Raw genomic sequence first — 21523 nt, forward strand, 5'->3', positions numbered from 1 at the left:
TATGGATGTAATGGTTGGACAGTTTGGAAATCTGTCTACTTGATCTGCTTTTGTCTTGATAATTCTGCCTGTATACTTTGAAGTTCAGGGTGCTGACCTTTTCCCCTGAACAAGGTAAACGATATATGTCTGACTGATTAAAGTAAGCTTGTCAACCCATTTTGAGTTGCTTTCTTTTAACAAAACAGATCCAAGAACCTGTATGGGCAGCCACCCTGAGGACGCTTGGGGTGCTTGCTGCTACACTTCCCTAAAATGAAAATTACTGTCAAACTCACAGTGCATCTGCAACCATATCTCATAGGTCTGTGAGGAAGGTTCTTTGTAATGCTGCAAAGCAGTGCTGTGTAATACTCCCCAATTGGGGCAAGTACAGGCTGCTCATCCAGCTTCATGTTTGTAGTTACTATGAGCTTTTCATCCACTTTATTTTCTCAGTGTGAATGGATGGTTAAACGGATCTTCCTTACTCCCTTCCTTCCTTCTTTCTTTCCTTCCTTCCTTCCTTTCTTTTTCTCTTTCTTTCTCTCTTTCCTCCTTCCTTCCTTCCTTTCCTTTCTCTTCTTTCTTTCTCTTCTTTCTTTCTTTCTTTCTTTCTTTCTTTCTTTCTTTCTTTCTTTCTTTCTTTCTTTCTTTCTTTCTTTCTTTCTTTCTTTCTCTTTCTCTCTTTCTTTCTTCCTATTTCTCTGAGCAATGTTCTTTGGCTCAGTGGAATGGCAGCAACATTACCAGTGGAGAAGACCATTTCGATAACCTGGCCATCAATGATGTTTTTCATGATGGCAGATGCCCTCAGTGACCACATCCTCTCCTTGGATGCCTCACTTGATGTTAGTGCTTTGGGGGGGTGGATTGCTGGAGAGTTATTTCCTCAATCACAGCTATTATAGAAGCTTGTTTCATGCTAATGTACTGTGAGTGGTGGAGGCTTCCCCTTGTTTAAGGAAGACCATGGACAAAGCAGGATTTCATATTCTCCATAGCTGCCATTTGCATGACTGTGTATGTGAGATCTGCTATAGAAACCTATCTGACAAAGCCTGCCCATTCCCTTCTCATGTTTCATCAGTTATGGGTTGAACTCAGATTTTATACAAGCCAGATCCAGTTATATACATGAGGGATCAATATTTGGGTCAGTTCTGTCTTGTTAAGAGTCCACTATGCTTTCTCATATTTATATTTTCACTGAGTTCTTCTTGAGATATGATAGCCTGACCCAAAGGAAGGACTCCGATGTCCTGAAACAAAAAGAGTTTGAGGCAAGGTCACAAGTGGGTAAAGGAGAAATCTGGAGGCAGTACCTTTCCCCTTGCTCCTTTATAAGGGGTGCCCCCCAAATCCTAGTGAAATTTTGAGTTTTAATAGCTTAAATAGCTATTATCTTTAACATAAAATAAGTAGCTTTAGGAGCTTAAAATTACACCAAGATTTCTAGGGTTTCCTGTATGGTGTTACCTGTATAGCTGCTAACTTTGCTTATGCACATGGCCGACCTAGTAGGAAGGTCAGGCTGTACCAGTCGGGGTCCAACCCTCTGTTCCAACCTTGCCAGGCTATGTGCCACTCCCTGTTGCATCTGGGCCCCCTGTTCCCCATGATGACCCGAGCGCCCCCTTCTCAGCTGAAGCCTTACCCCAAGCTGGGCATCCAAACCATCCTGCTAGGAAGTCAGTGGGAAAGAAAGTGCCTTCAGTTGCTGAGATCTCAGTGGCCAAAGTTATGCCCAGGGTCTGCCCCTCTGGACGTATCACTTTCAATTCTTTCACTCTTGCCAGTGGCCACTTTCCCCATGCTCTCTAATTTAGACTGAGTGCTCAGGCAAGGGCAGAAGAGAGATGAAGGGGTCCCAGGGACCTTAGATAGGGTCTCTTTTCTCTCCTCTCCTCTTCCCAACCCCCCACCTGACCTCTCCTCCCCAGTGTCCTGGGTTCTAAAATTACCCCTTCCTTTCTAGCCTGCATCAAAATTCCCAGGGACCCTCAGCAGAAAAGGACTCTAATAACCTCATTCACACTTCGGTATTAATTACTGATAACATTCATGTGTGACCCTTCCCAAGGGGATGTGCCCCTTAACCCAAAGGAATGAGGCTCTCCTGTTAGAATGTCAGATGGCAGTGAGTATTTTGATCAGGGGGTCCATGTCAGAACCCCCCAGAACATGCTGTATAGTCAGCAGCTTCATCTCTCTCTGCAGAGGGTTGGACCCACTCCCTTCTGGAGTAGGGGGTTGTGCTTACCTCATCTCCTGCATGTTCTGAAGCAAGGTCTGTTGGCCTTGGAATAGGGCCCTTGCAGCATGGGAATTCTGCAAGAGTCCAAGGGTGGGGCATTTAGTGAAATGGTCGGGGGTGAGGGGGAGACCATTTCCCAGGGGCCACATCCTGGCCAGCCAACTAAACCCTTGAAGTCCCAAGTCATTCTTTCAAAGCCTCTGCTTCAAGTTCATCTCCAGGAAGTCTTCCCCTATTAACCTTGTCTGTTTGATCCAGTTACTTGAAAGCTTCCTTAACAAATTAAAGTTCAGTGTGATGGAAAAGCCCCTATATTTGAGGTCAGGAGACCTGAGTTTGAGTCTTAACTCTGCTACTTGTTAGGTGCGTGACCACAAGCAAACCATTTCATCTATGTATTTCTCAGTTTCCTCATCTGTGAAATGGGAATAATCATTCTCATTTTATAGGATTGTTGAGAGGCTTAAATGAGAACATATGTAAGGGGTATAAGGAGGGCAGGTTGCACCTCCCCTCTCGTTCCAGGAGTTCCTTGAGAATGGGAACTATGGCTTCTCATTTCTCTGCCTCCCTACATAGTTGTTACCCGAGGACCCTTGCTGGTAGGGGACTGGTCAGTCTATTGTTTGAACAGCTCAATTCCCAAAATAACAGCCATCTTCTCCGCCATGTAGAATACATGACTATAAGGGCCTGCCTCTTGTCTTAATTCACACAGCCTAGAACCTCCAGGCCAGTGGTCCAACCCATCACACCCAAGGAGGCGTGACCTTGAATACCAGACTCTGAACTCACCATCAATGAGTTCTTCTAAGGTTCCTTTCTTGCTGTGTGACCTTGAATACCAGACTGCCCCTCTCTGTGCCTTAGTAGTAGAGGGCCTGGAGATCAGACCTGCAGCAGACAATGACCCTCATCCCAGGATTGCCCATAGGATGCTCCAACTAACTCCCTTTCCCCCACCAGGAGAAAGACTTTTACAGTCTCTTTCCACTCCTGTCCCACCCCAAACCTCGCCTCTCCCTCCTGATCTCTTTCTTCCGACAATCACCCCAGGCATAAGCAGCTTTAGCTCAAGGGATTATGAAGCTTAAAGTCATCTGCCATCAGAGCTGAGCAAAACTCACAATCCCTAGCTCTACTCTTGAAGATCAAACCCAGCTGGGCACACCTGAGCATAGCCTGCCTGTCCATTCCTCTTCCCAAGCTTGGTACGCTGGTCTTGACAGGCAAGGATTTGCTGTGGGCTTGACAATGGCAGATGAAAGAAACTGGGCCTGGCAGGATTTCTGGGCATCTGGGCATTAATCAGGTGATGTGCCAATCACATGCAAAGTGGCATGTGAATTAGCCCCAATTCTAGGCCCATCATCAGATGGTAAGCCTGAGCCCAAGTAATGGGCATTTTTAGTCCCTCATAAGCACGAGTGGCCTCTCCCAGCCCTGGCTAAATCCATTCACAAATGCATTTATTTTCATGGCTCTGCAAGAATCTATCTCTTCCTGCCTTTAATAGCTAGCATTTGTACTGCACTTTTAGGTTCACAAAGCACTATTCATATTTCTTATTTGAGCTTCACAACAACCCTGGGAAGTAGGTACTATTATTATGCCCATTTTACAGTTGAGAACACTGAGACAGAGAGGTTTGCCCACTGTCACACAGCCAGTAACCCCTTAGTCTGTATTTGTCCTCAGGTCTTCCTGACTCCTGGTCTCAAACTTTTGCACGAACGGCTCCACCTAGCAGCTCTTTTCATTTGATAGTCTTACCCTCCTCCTGCTCAGCATGGGATAGTGAATGGGAAGATTACTGAACTTGGAGTCCAGAGAAGTGAATCTTAGGACAAGGTCTGTGTGACTTGGGGGATGGTGCTTGACCTCTCCAAGTCTCTAGGAACCATCATATGAATTAGAAGTGGAGGTCATTTCCTTCATCCCCCTCATTTTCCAGATGAGGAAACCAAAATCCAGAGAGATTTAATGATTTGCCCAAAATCACATTACTATCAATAGCAGAGTAGGGATTTGAACCCAAGCCTTCTTCTGACTCTGATCCAGTGCTCCCCCACCCCCACTCACCCCTGCATCACATCACCTCATCAATAAAACAAGGCAGCAATTTGTACATGACCCAACTCACAAGATTGGCAAGAGGGAAGGAAGCATTTTATAAATTGTAAAATGAGCTATAAATGTGAAGTATTAGTCATTTCTCCATTCCCTAGAGCATTACTATCATTAACACCATCATCGTTATTATTACAGAGTCCTATAAATTACTCTTTTCCTTTCTCTTCTCTTTTGTCTCTGATGACTCTCTTCTACTCTACTCACTCTCAACTCTGGTCTGTGTAGTCACAGGAATACAGTAGTGGGACATACCTGACTGTCTCTCCCACTCTCAGATCTTCTTAGAGCTCGCCCCCTGGCTACAAAGAGGGATTAAACACTCTCTTGGCTCCTCCCCTCATTCCTCCCATAGGGAAGTTGGGGTGCCTGCTAGAGGCAGACACTCACCCAGCCTCTTGCCTGGGCACCATCAGCCTCCTGCTTCTTCTTGTCCAGGTGCCCCAAGGACTGCATTTGACTCCTCCACTGTTCCACAGTCTGAGTCATCTTCCCTGAGAGATCCTGTAGCTGCTCCAGGACCTGGCTGTGTCTCTTGAGGGTCAGTTCCAGGTCAAGGTACACTTCCCCTAGGTGGGGAGTGAGTTGAGAACTCAGAGAGGGACTTCTAGGAGTGTGGGGAAGGGAAATCATGCGGCCTGAGTCCCTGGCTGCTTAGACTTCTGAGGATGGACGGATTTGTCCATAGTCCCAAATCAAAGGAAGTCAAAAGAGTTCATGGCTGCCTCTCCCAGGCAATGCTCCCAGTCCCTTTCCCCCTCAATCCCTTCTCTGGGTCATGGTCAAGTGGATAGGCTTGTCTTAGCTCAAGTTAATGAGGCTGGGAGCAGGTACGTGAACAGGGCACAGTGAGGTAAAGGAGGATAGGAGAAAAGAGAACTGGACGTTTCTAAACTGGAACAAATAGAGGCATGGAGATGGTACAATCACAGATTTAGAGCTTAGATCTTAGGAATCTACTAGTCCACCTGCCTCATTTGACAGTTGAGGAAACTGAGGCTTATAGAGGTAGGTGACTTGACCAAGGTCACATAAGTAGTAAGTGGCAGAGCTGGGATTTGAACCCAACCCCTCTGGCTCCAAATCCAGCAATCTCTCCATTACACTACCATGTTTTCTCTGCTCTGCGGGCAGAGGAGTGATGTGACTCCTACCCCAGGAGGGGGTGGCCAAGTCTGGCTTTGGAGAAGTTTCCTTCTGGAGTTTCAGCTCCTTCTGCAAATCCTGCAGCTGATGCTTGAGCCTGTGTTGTTCAGCTTCAAGAATGACATAGGGGAGAGCCTGGGGAGAGAATTGGGTGGGGGTAGGATGGAGAGGCAGGGCAGAGCCCACTGAGAACAGGCTGGTGTCACCTGGGGGGAAATGATGCATTAGCAGCAGCCTTGGCTATGAGGTCCCCAACCATGCTGGAAGGGACAAGAAGAAAGGAGAAGAAACACAGGAGGAACTCTACAGGGGGAGGGGGGCAGGCCAGGCCCAGAGGAGCCTAGGAAGCTGCCCTTCAAGTCCTTTCCCAGGAGTGGGAGGAGAACTGAGCACATAAACACTCATATCGTGTGCCAAGTCTCCCTGAGTTCAGACTAGACTGCTGAGAAGGCTAACCCCGACATGAATCATTCCCATCAGCCTAGTTTCTCTACTCAGCATAAAGGTGTATTCCCTAGTTCAGCTGGCAGGCATTTCCTCTATCATGGGCCATCAGAACCTTCAGGTCAAACTAACTGGGGACCAGAGGCCAGAAGTAGAGACTAACTGCTCAGACCGGGCTAAGTTTTAAGAGACCTCATTTCCCCCTACCCCTCCAACATGTAAAGAGGGGACCCAATTCATACTTTACCTCTGGAACTGGCTTGCTCAGGCTGAAGGTCAAGAAAGACAAGATATCATGGTCATCTAGAAATAGGGGGGACACTGAAGGTCAGAAACTAAGAACCCACTTCCACTGGATCTCCTCATAGTCTCACCATAGGTGGTATTATGTGCCCCAATCTCTAAGTTCCTCCCTCTTGGCAGAAGGCTTTACCTCATACTCTGCAGAGAAAATTGTCACCTGATATGAGCTCTCTTCTCCCCAATTCAACATCTTAGATCCTTTCAATATCATACACTTCCCATTCTCTCCTCCTTTGTTCCCAGGAAGTATCTGAGTCATTCATGGTTGAACTCATTCTCTGAACTTCATCTTCTCATCAGCCACCTTGCCCCTATTCAGGTCTTTCCCCATTAAAATGTGAGCTCCTTGAGGGAAGTGACTGCTCTTGTGTTTATATCCCTAGCACTTGGCACAGTGGCTAATACATAGTAAACATTTAATAAATACTATCTATCTATCATGAGTCAGCCCTTCTTGACAAGGTCGCCCCTCTCTCTATTTGTATTCTTGCTCCTATTCCCTCCTGGATCTCCCAGGAGCTTGTCCCTTTGATCAGTCCCCTCCTCCTAATTTTCAGTCTCTCTTTATCCACTGGCTCCTTTCCAGTTTTCCTACAAATATCCCCAGATCTCTCCCAGCCTTCAAAATGCTTCATCCCTCAAACTATCATCCTCTAGCTCTCCTCCATTTTATAGCCTAACTACTAGAAAAAAAAAAAACTGTCTACATTCATTGTTTCCACTTCCTCACTCACTTGCTTCTCAGCCCCTTCCAGTCTGGCTTCTGATCCAGCCACTCAACTAAAACTATTATTTCCAAGGTAAGATTGCCAAAACTTTACCAATGACCTCTTAATTGCTCACTCCAGTGGTATTTTCTCAGTCCTTACCCATCTTGACTTATCTGCCATATCTGACACCTACTCCTTCCTCCTTAATATTCTTTTCTCCCTGACATGACTCTGCCTTGGTTCTCTTGCTAGCTGTCTGACTAATCCTTCCCAGTCTCTTTTATTGAATCATTCATGCCCCTATGCATGGGTATGTCCCAAGACTCCACCCGGGGCCCTTTTTCCTTTTCTCCCTATACTCTCTCCTCAGCCCCTTTGTGTTCAATTATGTTACACAGATGACTCCCAAACTAGGATCCAACCTTTATTTCTGTCCTGGGCTCCAATCTTATATCAACAACTGCCTTCTGGGTGGCTCCAGCCTGTTTCCATAGGCATTCCGAACTCACCATCTCCAAAATGGATCTCATTATCTTTCTCCCTAAATTCACCCGGCTTTCTAACTTTCCTACTTTTATGGTAGATCCTTGACTCTTCCATCTCCCTTACCATCTATAACAAATCAGTTACCAAGTCTTAGCTAGACATTGCCTCTCCTTATTCTTACATCGGCTCCCTTCTCTCTTAACAGAGCCACCACTCTCATTTTGCCCCTCATCACCTCTCCCTTGGATTACAGCCAGAGTCTTCTCATTGGTTTTCCTGCCTTTAAACTCTCCTCTTTCCAATGCACACTCTGCTTAGCTGCTGAAGGGATTTTCTTAAAGAACAAGTCTGACCCTGTTTCTCCTCTGTTCAAAGCTTCCGTGACTCCCAGGATCAAATACACACTCCTTTCTTTGGTGTTAAAGCCCATCACAATGGGACTCCAGCCTGCCTCTCCAGGCTTATGCACATCATTCCACATTCCAGCCCAACTGGCCTATTTCTCCTTTTCTATTCCATCCCCCAACTTTGTGCCTTTGCCTAGACCGTCCCGAAGGCTGAAGTGTTCTCTGGGCTCCCTTCCCTCTTGGCATTCATTCCATTCAAGTATTCCTAACTCCATTCAAGAATCAGTTCATGTTCAACTTTCTGCACAAGGTCTTAACTGACCTTCTTTAGTTATTAGCACACTGTTTTCTGCTCTGCCCCATTACATCTTCTTTCCTTTGTATATAACTCATTTCCTTATCTGTGTCTGTATTGGATCTCCCAGGAGAAAGTTTCTTGAGGGTAAGAACTATGTTTCTTTTCAGCTGGGCCTAGCACTGGAAAATTATGTTTTGACTTGTTCTGTGATGTCATCAGTGAAGGGAATGCCCTGAGAGGAATTCCTTTTACCTGAGCAAATAGGCTCCTGGTTTGGAATTTGCAGTCTTTGAGAGCTGAATGAGACACTGAGAAGTTATGTTACTTATCCAGGGTCACTCAGCCAGTATAAGTCAGAGTCAGGACCTGAACCCAGGTCTTTCTGACTCTGAGGCTAGCCTTTTATCCACTATGCCTTGCTGCCTCTCTCCTGGCATATGACAGACACTTAATAAATGCTTGTTAAATTGTATTAAACTGAATTCTCAAATCAGGAGCATCTGGAGGACCTTATAATCTATTGGGAATCCACTTTCCATGTGTACCCTGTGCTGGACCCGTTCTATGAAAATGCTAGGTATCTTATCTCTATAGTTGTCAGATCTGTAACTAAGGTAGAGTGAATGGGGCTTTGGTCAAGGGTACCAATATGGGGAGAGGGTGGAGGAAGCATCACAAATCCTTCCTGGGAGGGCTCAGTTCCACACTTTTCCCTCAAGTGCCTTGCCTCATGGTCCTCTGAAATATTGGAGGATGTTATCCCCACTAAGAGTAGGGGACTCTTTGGGGACCAGCTATATCCTGTCCTTGCCACTGCATCTGCGATGGAGCAATTCTCTGCCCCACCACCCCTACCACCGCACATTGGACTGTTGTCTCGCCTCAGTTTTTTAAAAAAAAAATTTCTTTTTGCAGGGAGGAAGGTAGGGCAATTAGGGGTAAGTGTCTTGCCCAAGGTCACACAACTAGTTTTATGTTAAGTGTCTGAGGCCGGATTTGAACTCAGATCCTTCTGACTCCAGGGCCGGTGCTCTATTCACTGTACCACCTAGCCATCTAGCCACCCCTTGGCTCAGTTTTGTCTAGCATTCTCTGGTGGTTGTATTTATCAAGGAATCTCAACAGACCAGAGTATCAGAGATCATAAGCAACTACTTTTTGGAGCATAGCCTTGAAGGCTACATTTTGCTCTACTGAGTCAAATGATTTTCCTTTTGTAATTAAAAATATAGTCAAAACAGTAGGATCTTGGCTTTTCTGTACCTTTCAGTCACTTGGGAATTTGAGTAGTATGTTTAAAGAGCCCAGCAGCTCCCCAGTGTAAAAAAAATCTCATCTTTTTCTTTTTAACACAAACGTTCTTCTGGCAATGCTGTAGGATTGTGAGTCTTGGGATACTACAACCTCTGAAGAATGTAATTTGTGGGTTTTGTCCTCCCGTAGCATGTTAGCTCCTTGGGACAAGGGATGATTTCATTCGTTTTTCTTCATATTCCCAGCCCCTAAACCAGTGACTGGCGCATAGTAGGCACTTAAAACTTGCTGATCGGTTGATTGACTGGTTGACCCAGAGAATGAGACATACAAGGTAGGCATAGATAGCCTTCGACATAATTCAAAAGATGATTTACATGTAAGACATGTTATAAGGGACATCATATAAGACACTCGTGATCACCAAAGGTGAGCCAGTCACATAATTGAAGGGAGGGATAACAGACTGACAGCTAAAGTGTTGCAATGTTATCCATGACAATGTAAAAAGGACCTAGCTGAAGGCTATCAGCATGTTAGGAAGCCCTTCTATGAAGCATCCTTTGGAGAACCTGCATAAGAATCACAAAGGATGAAAAGGCAAGGACGTTCTGAGAGTCAAATGGAGAGAGGGAGAAGCCATGTGGGGCAGTGGAAAGAATCTTGTTGAGGACCTGGGTTCAAATCCTAGCTCTGACACTTCCTGACTAGGTCTCAGTTTACTCACTCATCAAATGAGCTGCTCTTTCAGCTATAAATCAAAGAACGCCAACATCAATGAAGTTAATATAAGAGTGGACAGAACATGCAGGCCAACAGACCAAACATCTCAATTTACTGGAGCCCATAAAGTTTGGAGGATTTATTCATGCATCTGTCTTGCTGAGATAACTGGGGCTCTGGCCAGGCTGATGTGGAAACAGGTGTGGAAACTGATGATGATTCAAAGATCGCTCATCCTTACACTTGCCGTGGGACTGGGTCCAGGCATGCTTGGTTAGAGGCAGCAGGGAAAAACACTGGCCTTGGGTTCAAGAATCAGAAGACTCCTTAGAAGCCAACTAGTCCAACCACCTCATTTTACAGAGGGAGAAACTGAGGCCCAGAGATATGAAAGAACTTGCTCGTAATCATTGCACAGCTAATGAGGAGCAGAGTGACATACAAATCTGGGACCTCTCCTTTTAAATCCAGTGCCCCTTCCATTGAACAACAACGCCTAGTTTTGCATCCTGGTTCTGACGCTTAACTGTGTGACTCTGGCTAAGCTGATGACCTTCTCAGGGTCTTACTCTTTTCATCTTAGTATTGATTCACACACAATAAGTGCTTAAAAATGCCAGTTGACTCCCTAATTAGTATCATCTATACTACCTACCTCACAGGGTGATTAGGAAGAAATATAAATATATATTATATATAAATATATATATATTAAAAATATAAAGACACTGTAAAAAGGTGAGTTGTTAGAAGTAAAGCTCCTTCTTATTAAAATTCTGTTCTATATCTCAAGTGGCTAGTATGTATTGCACAATATTAGGGGCTGGAGATACAGAGATGGAAATGGGACAATCCCTATCCTCAAGGAGCTTCCAATCCATTGGGAGGATAGAGCATGTTCACACACAGGTAGAGCCAAGGTAGTTGGAGGAGGGAGAGAGAGAAGGGGATGTGGAAAGCCTTCATGGAGGAAGTTATACTGGAGATGAACTTGGGAGGAAGCTGAGTCTTCTAAGAGGTAGAAGTGAGGATAGAGTGCACTTCAGGCATGGGACATAGCCCCTGAAAGGAGATGGAATGCCACATTCAGGGAATAGCTAGCAAGCCAGCTTGGCTGGAACTTGGGGTGTGTGAAGGGCAGTAACAGGAAATGTCTGGAAGCTAGATTGCAGAGGGCTTTATTTTACCCTAGTAGCAATGGGGAATCACTGAAGATTTCTGAGCAGGGGAGTGATGTGGACAGACATGGGCCTTAGGAAAACGATTTTGGCAGGATGTGGAGGCAATATGACATATGAAAAGAAGAGATTTAGGATGAACAAGAGTTTGTTAATGAATCCAAAGGGCACAATATAAGGGGAGAACAGAGGGAGTGGGGAAGGGCTGAGATGGATAGGAATGATAAAGTGGGAAGTGTTGGCAACATAAGGAGGTTTTCCCCTTGGCAGATGGTGTCTCTGAATTATAGGGATTAGGGCAGGAAGAGGTAGGAGTTTGCTAGCCACAGGGCAGGGAAATACAGTTGATTGGGGTCCCTCCCCTCCCCCACTCCAGGGTCCTGTGATGAGAGGATGCAGCATAAGCTTGATCTCTATCCAAACAGCAGCCAGCTCCCTATCTGCCACCAGCCAGGGCCAGAGATTGGAGCCCACCTGTCTGGGCTGGTAAGTGACCAGTGATCAGCTCATAGGGGTCTGACAACTCTCATGTGCCCCATCCCCAGATGGTACACCCAGAAGGCATGCAGAGCTAGCTTTTGGCTTCTGATTGGGACTGGTGTCCAAGGGCCCGAGTCCCACGTGGTGTCCTGGAGAGGAGAGGCCTGGTGTTGACTTCCCAGTAGTGATGGAGGGCTTGCTCACTGTTTTCTAGTAGAATCTGAAGAAGCAGGATGGAGTGAATACTGCTTCCACATATGTGGAAGATCCCAAACTAAGGAGCCTTCCAAATGCAGTCCGAGAAGGTCTGAAGTTGGAGCCTCACCAGCCTGATCCAGGGATGGAGAAAGCAGGGATAGATGTGAACCCCTACCTCTGAGGTGGATAGAATATTGAACTTGAAGTCAGGAAGACCTGATCCTGAATCCTGTCTCACATACCTACTTAGCTGTGTGACTGTGAACAAGTCACTTAATCTCTTTTTGCCTCAGTTTCCTCATCTGTAAAATGGGGCTAATAATAGTACATACTTCCCAGGGTTGTTGTTAGAATTAAATGCAATAATGAATGTAAAATACTGTGTGTGAGTTATGGTGATGATGATGATGGGCAGAGCAGGGGCCTCCATGTTACTCCAAACAACAGTCTCCGCACAGCTGGAGAGAGGGAGTATTATTTGCTGTTCTCTCAAACTGTAATAATGGCGGACACTGGAGAGAGTAGGCTCCACCTTCACATATAGCAACTACGGGTGACCTATCTGAGTGCTTGGTGGAGACCTAGGGTTTTGTTGATTCCTAAGATCGTTCAGTGAGATGGGGCCCAGGAGGCCCAACCTTCTCATGTAAACAACAGAGTTCAGAAAAAGAAGGATGCTCCAGTCTTTGAGAGTTTGACAGTTTATAAGATCAGTAATGGCTTGCTGAAGGATTGATTTCTTGATGGACCCTGTAGGTGTAACTAGGAATTTTAGCACTCAGGGCAAGAGATATGAAGCCTATCTTCAGATGAGGGGAGGGGGAATGTTCCCTATGGAACATCAGTACAAGGCTTCTTTGGAAAGGAACACACCCCAGTGTGCCACCTTGTAACTTCCTACTTTAACTCATTGGTGCTCAGCTCTATTATTCCTGTGTTTCTGAAGGACTGAACCTTCTAAATTTGGTGCCCTAGGGAAAAGCTCCATTTGCCCCACCCAGGTTACAGTTCTGGTCCAATAAAGACAGAAGGCACCAGTATTATTACTGCCTTCCAATTTCCTACTCCAAACCCCCATTTGGGGATGCTAGTCTTCTGTTAGAGAAGACTAAACTCAGATAAAATTTTTTCAGTTCATAAGTCATATCACTGATATCACTAAAACATCCTGGTCTTTTCCACATGAACCCTTTATATGAGTCCTCTAGTCATGTCTCCTTCATTTATAATTATACAGGCATTTGTTTTTAATTTCATAGAAATATAGCATTAGAGCCAGAAGGATCATAACAAACCATTTATCCCAATTCCCTTATTTTACAGATGAGGAAACTGAGGTACAGAAGGAAGTGCCCCCTAGCTGCTCCTGTGTATGGATGACATTGTATGTATCGCATCAAGTCCTGGAACATTATTGGATCTCTCCAGTGGGATGCATGTTCACTCAGAAGAGAATGGTCTAACAATCCATGCAAGAAAGACCAAGAGGATAAAGAATGCCTAATACTCCAACTATGACATGTAGTTGAGTGGGCAGCCCACTGAGTTAATCCATCAATACATATCAGATAGCCAGGAACTGAACAGGAGGAAGAGAATAATGTGCATATTCTTGGGGGAAAGCTGGCAGTAATCTCACGCTACACTACTCAAAACCCCATGTTTTCAAATTTTTTCCCAATCATGTTATGGTTCTGTTGCTTCATGTATAGTAAGTGCCTTATGTGGCCCACTACATCAAAGCAGGCTCCAGCCATGCTTCTCTTTGCACTCTGGCCATCTTCTTGCCTACCAGTTTCCCCAGCCTGTGAACCCTACCTTATCTCTTTCCAATTCTTTTACCATAATCAATTCAATACTGTGATTGCTATTCTAAGCTTCCTTATGGCTCCACTTACCATCTCTGTAATTTTCTAAACCATAACATACACCTCCCTGGATCCCACTCATCCATTTGAGTTGTCTTGCCATATTGGAATGTAAACACATTGTAGGCAGGTTCTTTCTTTACAGTGCTTAGCACAAGAGCTTGGCATATAGTAAATATTCAATAAATGATTTTTCATTCATTCTTGAACCAGCATAATGGCTGAAGAATCAAAATGATCATGGGTGATCCTAAGGGCAATGGGGAGGCATATGGTGGGTATGAATAGGCTACAGTATGTTTCCAGGGCTGACCTGGGCATAAGAAATGGCCCAAGATCTCACATCAAGGATGTGTAGTACTGGAAGCAAAGGTGGGGTGGTCATGTAATAAAGATAAAGTGATGGGGGGGGGGTGAGTGTAGAGGAGGTGTAGATTGAATTATCTTTAAAGTCCTTCCAGTTCTAACCTTCTGAGAGTTCACTCTTGCTGTAAAGACTTTCTTCCAAGAAATTTTCCTGAAATTTGAATATTGTACCTACAATGTCCTAATTGTTAAAAGAAAAAAAAAAGCAAATGAGGATAGTTTGGCATAACCCACTTATCCATGCTGATTGTTGGAGTAGACTGAGCCTGATTTGGAATCAAGGACCTGGGTTAGAATAATGGCTTTACCAGGTCTAGCTGCATGACCTTGTTCAAATCACTTTCCCTCTTTCTAAGCCTATGTTTTTCACTTGTGAAGGATAGGGCTGGGATGGTGTAATGGGAATGCAAATTTGGAAAATCTTCCCTGCCCCTAGGCTAAAGTGCACCTGAAGCCTTGGGTGGGAGGCTTGTTTTTCAGTAAATACTTCTTGATTGGCCAGTGAGTCAATAAGGTTGTTACATTTTCTGAGCCAGGAGAAGGCTATATAAGCCCTGATGTGTAGCTTTGTTTTGGGGGCTCACTTTGAGAAGTGTTCTGTGATCTGATCTGTATTCTGAAAAGCCGTTGTCCAGAGCCCCCCCGGCTTTGAAAAACCCAGATGTTGACTGGGTATGGATGTAATGGTTGGACAGTTTGGAAATCTGTCTACTTGATGTTTCTGTCTTGATAATTATGCCTGTATACTTTGAGGTTCGGGGTGCTGACCTTTTCCCCTGAACTAGGTAAATGATATACATCTGACTGATTAAAGTAAGCTTGTTAACCCATTTTGAGTTGCTTTCCTTTATCAAAGCAGATCCAAGAACCTGTGTTGGCAGACACCCTGGGGAAGCCGGGGTGCTTGCTGTTACAGATGGGGTGACCCATAAATGTTTTCCGGCTATAAGTCCTATGATCTCCATTTTACCTGAGTATCCACAAGCCAACTGATTAAAAAATCTACTTTTATAATTTTGCCAATTATTAATTTCAAACTCACTTGCCTAAATTTGTAGAATCTACCTTCCCTTGACCCTTTCTAAAATGGGACCAATAAAAGATATCTTGTGGTAATATTTCTCCAATTTTCCATGATTCTTTGGAGAAGGCAGACTGGAGGTCAATGATCCCATCTACAAGTTCTTTCCATATTCTAGAATGTCATTTATCCAAGTCAGGAGACTTGAACTCAGAGCACTTGAACTCCACACCTACTTTGGACTCCAACTTCTTAACCATGTCTGATCCAATCTTTCCAGTATGACATTCTTCTTGATGGAGACGTTTTAGGAGTTGAGTAGTTCTGCCTTTTCTCTATTGTTTGTTAACATTACATCATCTGGCTCTAAGCACTTGGCCTGTTCTTTGCATTGCTTCATAAACAGATTTTAAAAATCCTTTTTTTGTTCTTGTCCTTAACGCTATCCACAAATTTTAGCTCATGCTGAACTTGACCTTTTCCAACATTATTTTTATAAGTAGGTGTCATTCTTTTGTATTCTTCCTCAGTTATATGCCATAGTTTCAATTTTTATCTGCATCCTTTTAAAAATTTTAGCTCATCTGAGAGCTCCCTGTGCAGCCACACTTGTTTTTATACATGGCATTCTCTATTCCTTCTCATAGAAATTATTCATGAGCATATTGTTTATAATTTCATTTTTTGGGGAACATTCTCTACTCCTGGAATGGCCTCCCCCCTCTCTCCAATTATCTAAATCTTACTCATTCTTAATTTAAAAATATCTAGCATTTCTATACCACTTTAAGGCTTACAAAGTATTTTACATATTATCTCATTTAATCCTCACAAAAACCCTAAGAGGTAGGTGCCATTAACATCCCCCTTTTCCAGATGAGAAAACTGAGGCTGAGAGAGGTTTGGTGACTTGCCAAGATCCCTTAACTAGCTTACGTCCAAGGTAGAAGAATAATTCAGATCTTCCAGGATTCTATCGAATGTACCACCTGACTTGCCCCACCCTCATCCTTTAAAGCCCCTATTCCATCCTATTTTCTTTAAGGAGTAGTCCTTGACTATGCCAAGCATGAAGACATCTCCCTCCTCTGACCTACTCTAGTTCTTAGTATCTATAGATCTCATTTGGTCTTGACTATGCATTGTTATTAATTACTCTTTGACTATTTATGTATATAAGTCTTGTCCTGAGACCAGCCAAGGAGAGGGAGTCTATCTTCTTCTCCAGTCTCATTCCCAATGGTACAGCAAAGATGTGTGGGATGCTGAGTTTCCATCAGGGTCATCTGTGGTATAATCTTAATGATGGGAGTAATTCTCTATGACAGTCTTCTTCCAATGTCTCATCATTGGCAACGCTGGGCTCCGGAAGACATTATATAAGCAGAACAGCCCTCGGGAGGTCCTCTCACACTGAAAGGCTTCAAGCCCAGGCCTGGAAATGACCTCTGTGTTTCCTGAGGGTCAGACAAGCTTAGTGCAGAGATCTCCTCAACAAGATGAGGTTTTGGTTGTTGTTTTTTTTTTTCTATATGGAAACCCATGAATACTGGCTACTAAGGTATGGAAGAATTGCTATCTGCAACCAATGAAGAGGTTTATCCATTTATCAAGCACCTACTGTATACCAGAGACTGTGCTAAGCATTTTACAAATATGTCATTTGATCTCCACAACACCCCTGGGAAGTAGGTATTATTATTATCCTCATTTTGCAATTGAGGGAACTGAGGCAGAGGTTAAGTGACTTATCTAGGGTCACAAAATTAATAAGTATCTGAGGTCAGATTTGCACTCAGGTCTTCATGACTTCAGGTCCAGGACTCTATCCACTATCTAACTGCTTCTAGGCGATGAAATCATGAATCCTTGATATCTTGGAGAAATGGAACCCATGTTTTGACATAGCCTAGGTTCTTTCTCCTGCAATGTTCTCAAATCTTAAAGCACCAGAGAAAAGCAAAAACACAGGAGGTTGGGCATTGTGTAAAGTTGAGTAATATCTTGCTATGCTTAAAAACAGTTTTTTTAAAATAGTCCTTTTCTCTATGTCAGGGACCCCCCAAAACACCAATATGATGATGGGGTCTGCTGTGTGGTATAAAATAGGGACGACTTCCTCTTTTAAATAGGAGCCCTCCCACTTTCCTGGGCATCAGTTGGTCAGAACTGGCAGCTTTTGAAGCTTCAGGGATTCCAGGAGAGGCCAAACAAGAGGACAGAGATGGTTAAAGACATTGTGCTGAGAGGGGACTCCAGGTATATGTGGTGCTGGTGGCGGGATGGAAAAGGGCACATGATGAGTGGTGGTGGCCCCTGAGAGACTATAAGTCAGCTCCTGCTTCAGATGGGGAGAGGAAGGGGTGAGGTTTCTGACCTTCACTGACTGAGGAGCTAGGAGTTGGGTTGTATCTTTTTGTTCTTTCCAATTCTATTCAGTCAATGTACTATAATATTTCATGCAAATGTATATTCCTCTGGGTAATGCAAAGTTAATATGGAGATCTTAATGAGAATAAGAGCTGATTTGATAAATTCATGAAATATTGTAGGATAATCTTGGAACTTCTAATCAAGGTAAGATAGAACCAGGGTAGGCACTAAGAGCCCAACTGCTGTTCAGAAAACATAAGTTGGTGATGTCTTGCATGTCCAAGACACAGAAGAAGGCCTGGGCTCAGAGTTAGAGATTATGCTCTGACTAGCTATTCCAGCCAAGCCCCTAGGTGGTAAATTGGCTCAATCTGCTGACCCAACTGTCTTTTTACTCTTGGAGCTCACATAAGGCAGGTGACTTTGTAAAGAGTTGCCCTTATAGGGAAAACAATAATCTACTCCACCATGGTTTCCCCTGAAGCAAGGCCCCGGGGTAGGGGGGCTACCTCTCCCTGCCAGTCCCCCAGACTCACCTGCTAGGGTGCCAGTGGCTGCTGAAACCCCAAAGAAGCCTCCAGGGGGCAGAAGAAGGGGCCCCACCTCAGTGCAGATCTCATCTATTGGTCCTTGGGTGGTGAGCCCATTGTTCACAGATACCTGTGAGGGGTAGATAAGCAACAGAGATTAAGTAGGGACCTCCTTCTGTGTCTTTGTTAGGGACTTGGGCCTCACTGACCCGGTGGCAGGTGGGAAACCTCACTGAGGTCCACATCCCTAAATGCGTGCCTATGGACAATGTTCAGAAGCATAAGCATGAACACAGAGTGTGCTGGGTGCGTCCAGACACACAAAAATATGGGCATTTTCTATCTTGTTTTTAAAGCTTTGTATTTTAAAAGTAAAGGTTAGTTGTTGATAACAAAATTGAGTTTGACTATTTTTTGTTTCTTTAGTTTATTTGAGAAATAAAACTAATGTCTTGTATGATTGAGTATTTAATAAATGATCTCCTGGGAAAAAAAATTCCTTGGGTGCACATACTAATGAAATGTGTTGTGTCTAGATATATGGGCTTGAAGTCGGAAGATCTGGTGTGTTTGTCCTGCCTCTATCACTTATTTGTGACCTTGGGAAAATGCCTTCATTTGTTTTCTCATTAGCAAGTACTAATTAGGAGCTGTTCTGAGGAACCAAGTGGGTAACATGTAGAGATAACAATGATAATTTATATTTACATTTCTTTAAGGTTTGTCAAGTATCAGATGCTTCAAGGGTCTCTAATCTGGTTGGTGTGGGACCCTCCCTCCATGGACACAGATTACACTCCCTTTTATAACAAATTCAGTAGACGGTCTTAAAGAGTAGCTATGACTGAAAAACTGAGGCCTGGCCCTGCCATTCATACCTGTATGAGTTTGGGCAAATCACTTAAACTCTTGGGCCTCCAATTTCTTATCTGTAAAATGAGGGGGCTGGACTAGGTGGTCCTTCCAGAAGGACATGTGAGATCTTCTACAACAGGAGATGAGCTGCTCTGAATTTAGCTAAGCTGGTCCTCAAATGACCCTGCATGCAGGTGATCACCAGACCATCCTCTGGCTTGGCTGGATCTTCCAGAGCTTTCTCTCTGAGACAGAGCCTTCCAGGACCTGGTACTGTCATCTCTGTACTCCAAGGAGGACTCAGGAGAAGCTTATCCTTAGAGCACTAAGAAAGTATGAGCTGCACCCAAAGAAGTGTGAAGTAGACCTAAGAGGGTTGGGTGTGACCACACCCTTGCTGCTCAGAGCTTGCCAGGCTAGTAGGGCACACCTGTGCTCCCCTCAGCCATGTTCATACACACCTCCCTTCATCTAAGGAGGCTGATAGATGTTAGTTGGTACAGGAGGGTGGAGGCCCACATGCTGATGGGAGCAGCAAAATGACCCAGGGTAAGCCCTACTCCAGGGTTACTCACCCGAAGCTTCTCCTCCCAGTAGGTGATTCGAACTCGGAATGGGTATAGCTGGTTCCGGAAATCCCGAAGACATGAGCCCAGCACCTGGCCCCCTCCATCCCTGGAAGACATTCACTCATACACAGATGGGGTCATGTTAGTCCACTCCTTAAACCTGTTAAGTTGCTCTCAATTTCATGTCAATTAAATGTCAAACTATTTAGCCTGGTATTCAAAGCCCACATAATCTGACTCCTATCTACCTATGTTCCAACTAAACTGGACTACTCAGTGTTCCCTGATCTCCTCTTGCCCTCTCTGTCCATCTACACAGTCTCCTGTATGCCTAGAATATCTCGACCTGTTTGAAACCCTTCCCTTTCTTCAAGGTGTCTACCTGGAAGGTGTCACCTCCTCCATGAAGCCTTCCCAGATTTGCCTACAAAGAAGTGAACCTTCTCAAATCCTTTAGGATTCTTTGTTTGGCCTCTGCTATGTGCTCAACCCAATTCTAATTTGTGTCCCATTTATCTGTGTACATGGACATATATAATAACTAAGACATGGTCCCCACCCATATGGAGTTTAGGCTACATTTATATTTTCTTAGACCAGGGGTGGGGCAGTTTCCACACCCCTGTCTTAGATCCAGACATATCCTCTGTGAAGGATTTATGGAAAGACATGGACAGTAATAGTCCAGGATGAGAAGGCTTAGAGGGGTTGCTATCTGTATAAGTGGAGGGAAGACTCTCACTGATAAAATGGAAGATCCAGCAGGGTATTAAAGGATGTTTGATTCCCCCACTAGACTGAACTTCGGGAGGCCATTTACCATGTCTTATTTCTTTTTTGTTTTGTTTTGTTTTTTGGAGAGCAATTGGGGTTAAGTGTCTTGCCCAAAGTCACATGGCTAGTAAGTGTGTTAAGTGTCTGAGGTCAGATTTGAACTCAGGTCCTCCTGACTCCAGAGCTGGTGCTCTATTCACTGCACCACCTAGCCGCCCCAACCATGTCTTACTTCTCCAGCACCGACACCCTATTCTATATAGTTGTTCATTCAGTCATGTTTGACTCTTCATGACCCCAGGAATTGTAGCACATCAGTATTGTCCATGGGGTTTTCTTGGCAAAGATACTGAAGTGGTTTGCCATTTCCTTCTGCAGTAGATCAAGGTAAACAGGGGGAAGTGACGCCCAGGGTAACACAGCCAGTAAGTGTTTGAAGCCAGATTTGAACTCAGGTCTTCAGGACTCTAAGCCCAGTACTTTATCCACTAAGCCACCTAACTATTTCCATGCTATATGGAGTAGGAGTTTAATAAATATTTATTGAATTGACCACTTAAATTCCTTCCTTCCTTCCTTCCACAATAATTCAGTGAGCCACCTGTCATCATAGATCATAGATTCAGAACTAGGAAGGACCTCAGGTCATCTAGTCCAACACCCTCTTATTTTATAGATGAGGAAACTGAGGCACAGAAAGGCTTAGTGACTTGCCCAAGGTCACAAGGCAGTAAGGGTCAGAGGTAGGATTCAAACCCAGAACACTGGTGCCTGAATACAACATTGACAAGGAAGTAAGGGGACTCAACCAGTGAGTTTCATCCTGTTCATTTTCAGGGGCTAGGGTAAGAGGAGAGGGCAGACCCTTACCGGAGGTGGTCATATGGAATTTGTCCGTCATTTGCCAAAACCTGGATGACAGGGTTGTTCTTCTGTAGGAAGAACCAGTGAGGTGATTGGCTTGAGTCTTCCAATGCCCCTGGGGGACTTTGGATGGACTGGGTCAGAGAGACTGTAGCACAACTCACCTGGTCATCATTGTCAAAAGAGTCAAAGAGGATCCCGATGCCATCCCAGACAGCTGGCCCACCTAGGGCTGGACCAGTCTGACCTCTGTCCCGGGCATACCACACTGCCTATGGGTACCAATAGCCCAGTCAGCCATCCTTGGCACCTGGCAGCCTCTAGTAGCTAACCTTGGGCCAAGGTGGCCTGTCCTGTTGTTCAGGATTCC

The 21523-nt window shown here is 44.6% G+C and overlaps 1 protein-coding gene across 1 annotated transcript in view; it reads right to left on the minus strand.

Annotated features, from left to right (window-relative positions):
• LMAN1L (lectin, mannose binding 1 like) overlaps positions 1-21523 on the minus strand; it is a 47924-nt gene that overhangs the window by 11905 nt on the left and 14496 nt on the right. Inside the window, exons 4-11 of the mRNA XM_069071190.1 lie at positions 21318-21425; positions 21160-21218; positions 19522-19621; positions 18098-18221; positions 6204-6259; positions 5521-5647; positions 4757-4935; positions 2243-2310 (exon numbers count right to left, since the gene is read on the minus strand). Of these exons, the coding sequence (XP_068927291.1) occupies positions 2243-2310; positions 4757-4935; positions 5521-5647; positions 6204-6259; positions 18098-18221; positions 19522-19621; positions 21160-21218; positions 21318-21425 (821 nt within the window). The remainder of the gene's footprint in view (positions 1-2242; positions 2311-4756; positions 4936-5520; positions 5648-6203; positions 6260-18097; positions 18222-19521; positions 19622-21159; positions 21219-21317; positions 21426-21523) is intronic.

Source organism: Petaurus breviceps, unplaced genomic scaffold, assembly GCF_028583685.1.
Source record: "Petaurus breviceps papuanus isolate PSGF00001 unplaced genomic scaffold, PetGlider_PUasm1.0 90825, whole genome shotgun sequence".
Taxonomy (NCBI): domain Eukaryota; kingdom Metazoa; phylum Chordata; class Mammalia; order Diprotodontia; family Petauridae; genus Petaurus; species Petaurus breviceps.